At 62.0% G+C, this 2,799-nt stretch overlaps 1 protein-coding gene across 1 annotated transcript; it reads left to right on the top strand.

The window, feature by feature from the left end:
• The first annotated feature begins 605 nt into the window (after nucleotides 1-605).
• On the top strand, nucleotides 606-2,478 carry LOC133883275 (7-deoxyloganetin glucosyltransferase-like). The gene is made up of 2 exons (XM_062322547.1): nucleotides 606-1,182; nucleotides 1,346-2,478. Exons 1-2 carry the CDS (start codon nucleotides 663-665, stop codon nucleotides 2,329-2,331), a joined length of 1,506 nt encoding a protein of 501 aa, XP_062178531.1. The 5' UTR covers nucleotides 606-662; the 3' UTR covers nucleotides 2,332-2,478.
• The last annotated feature ends 321 nt before the right edge of the window (nucleotides 2,479-2,799 follow it).

Genomic DNA, 2,799 nt, shown 5'->3' with positions numbered 1-2,799 from the left:
GATCTCCTGTAGGAACAGGTTTAGAGGAAGGTCGATGGTAATAGATCAGCTCGACAGAAGAGGCAGGTGCAGGAGTTGAGACGACAGAGCTGGGTTAGTGCGACGATGTATTCGGCACAGGAGTGCCACCGGGAACGGAGCGGAGGAGGGCGAGGATCAAGTGGCGGGACGTTTGACGCGGTGAGGCAAGTGGAGGTTGAAGATGTTTGAGGATAGTTGGATCATGATTTGATGGTTCAGATTCATTGTTTGATTTTTTAAAAAAACAGACGGCTGATATGTAGCATTTGACTGTTTGTTTGGTCGCCGTCGTGGAGTTGCAACGGGAGCACAGTGCAGCACAGATGCTGCGGAGAACGAGAAGGGAAAGCTTCATGCACTCGCGCGGGGTTTGGCCCGGCCCCGACCTGACCAGCTTTATTTGGTCACGTATGGCGCGCGCGGGGGGATTTTCCCATCGGTCGCCGAGAGATTTGATTCCGGACGACACGATCTTGTCTAGTAGACCGTGAATATATCCATCGCGACCAAATCTAGGGCCCACCCCCCGCAAATATATCCGCTTCGATATCCGCGGACGACGGCGACCGGGGGGCTATTTAGCCACTTCAGTCGGGCTCACAGCGTGCCCGGCCATTCAGCGGCAGCTGCGATTGGAAACTATGTGCGCGCCGGCGGCCATGGAGAAGAGGGCGCACGCGATGCTGTTCCCGTTCCCGTGCTCGGGCCACATCAACCCGACGCTGAAGCTTGCGGAGCTACTGCACTCGCTCGGGGTGTACGTCACCTTCGTCAACACGGAGCACAACCACGAGCGTCTGCTGCGGACTGGGGCGGGGACGGCGGGCGGCCTGCGGGGGAGGGAGGGGTTCAGGTTCGAGGCCGTCCCCGACGGGCTGTCAGAGGAGGACCGGCGCAGCCCGGACAGGACCATGAAGCTGTACCTGTCGCTGCGGAGGAGCTGCGGCCCGCCGCTGGTGGCGCTGGCGCGGAGGCTCGCAGCGTGCGAGGGCGTGCCGCCCGTCACCTGCGTCGTGCTCAGCGGCCTCGTCAGCTTCGCGCTGGCCGCAGCGGAGGAGATCGGCGTGCCGTCGTTTGTGCTCTGGGGCACCAGTGCGTGCGGCTTCGTCTGCACGCTCCGGCTGCGGGAGCTCCGGCAGAGGGGATACACGCCGCTCAAAGGTCCGTCCGGCCGGCCGGCCGTTAATTGCGCTGTGATCGATCGTATCAAGTCCTTAATTACTCGTATGATTGCATGAATGCACATGATTGATGCATGCATGGTTGCATGCGTTTTGTGCAAAAAACCCTGATTCCTATCCGTTTCTTGGCATGGCAATGGCAGACGAGAGCTACCTGACAAATGGGTACCTCGACATGCCGATCGACTGGATCGCCGGGATGCCGCCGGTGCGGCTCGGCGACATCTCCAGCTTCGTCCGGACGCTGGACCCGAGATGCTTCGCGCTGCGCGTGGAGGAAGACGAGGCGAACAGCTGCGCCACGGCGCAGGGCCTCATCCTCAACACGTTCGAGGACCTCGAGTCCGACGTCCTCGACGCGCTCCGGGAGGAGTTCCCGCGGGTGTACACCATCGGTCCCCTGGCCCCCGAAATGCACAGCCGCGTCGACCGCGCGCAGGGGCACGGGCACGGCGCGGCCGGGCTGAGCCTGTGGGAGGAGGACGCAGCGTGCGTGGCGTGGCTCGACGCGCAGCCGGAGGGGTCGGTCCTGTACGTCAGCTTCGGGAGCCTGGCCGTGCTCTCTCTGGACCAGCTCGTCGAGCTCGCGTGGGGCCTCGCCGCCAGTAACCGCCCGTTCCTCTGGGTTGTCCGGCCGGGCCTCGTCGCGGGCGATCGCGGCGTCGACGCGCTGCCCGATGAGTTCCTCGCAGAGACCAAGAACCGGTGCTTCATCGCGGAGTGGTGCGCGCAGGAGCAGGTGCTGCGGCACCGCGCCGTGGGCGGGTTCCTGACGCACAGCGGGTGGAACTCGACGATGGAGAGCATCTGGTCCGGCGTGCCGATGATCTGCTGGCCCGGGTTCGCCGACCAGTACATCAACTGCCGGTACGTGTGCGAGGAATGGGCCATCGGGCTGCGCCTGGACGAGCAGCTGCGGCGGGAGCAGGTGACGGCGCACATCGAGGAGGTCATGGGAGACACCAAAAAGAGCAAGGAGATGAGGCGCAACGCCGACAAGTGGAAGGCTTCGGCCGAGGCGGCGACGGCGCCGGGTGGGTCGTCGTACGAGAACCTCGATAAGCTTGTCGAGGTGCTGCGGCTGGAGGAAGCTGACGCCGAGCTTGCCTCGTCCACGCACGCCCAGTGACGACATCCCCCACCGCTCGATGCAAGCGTAATGCACTTTGGACGTTTCCTCTCGTCTCGCAGTTGTCAGCTCTTATCCTAGATGCTGAATAAGAGTTTGATGACAGATGTGGCAGTAACTAGTTTCGTACACGAATGCAGTGTTTCATTTCAACTATGCAAATACTGTAGTTTGTGAAGTTCCGTTAATGCTCGTCCCGTTCAGTCCTGGGGATGCCAGGGATTTGCTCCTGGCCACCGGCCAGACCACCAACGGCGGCGACGGGCCGACGGTGAGGGAAGCTTCTTCTCGCCTGCCTAATATTCCTCGGGATGCGTTCTCCTTTACTCCGTTTGCATGGCTTTTTTCTCTCGTAACCGTGGTGCGCTCGAAGTGGCATGGATCAATTGGAGTATATTCCCCGGGACTCTGGGCATATGACGAGTGGGGTCGGTGCTCCTCGGTCTCTGCGTGGGGACTCCATGGCAG

The sequence above is a fragment of the Phragmites australis genome, chromosome 10 (assembly GCF_958298935.1).
Source record: "Phragmites australis chromosome 10, lpPhrAust1.1, whole genome shotgun sequence".
Taxonomy (NCBI): domain Eukaryota; kingdom Viridiplantae; phylum Streptophyta; class Magnoliopsida; order Poales; family Poaceae; genus Phragmites; species Phragmites australis.
Note: the sequence above shows the minus strand (reverse complement) of the source record. Positions and strands in the feature narration are given on the sequence as shown.

Excerpts from the sequence above, each read along its gene's own strand:
- LOC133883275 (XM_062322547.1), top strand. The coding sequence starts at position 663 with ATGTGCGCGCCGGCGGCCATGGAGAAGAGGGCGCACGCGATGCTGTTC. Across the intron at positions 1,183-1,345 it reads GGGATACACGCCGCTCAAAG|ACGAGAGCTACCTGACAAAT; the intron begins GTCCGTCCGGCC and ends TGGCAATGGCAG.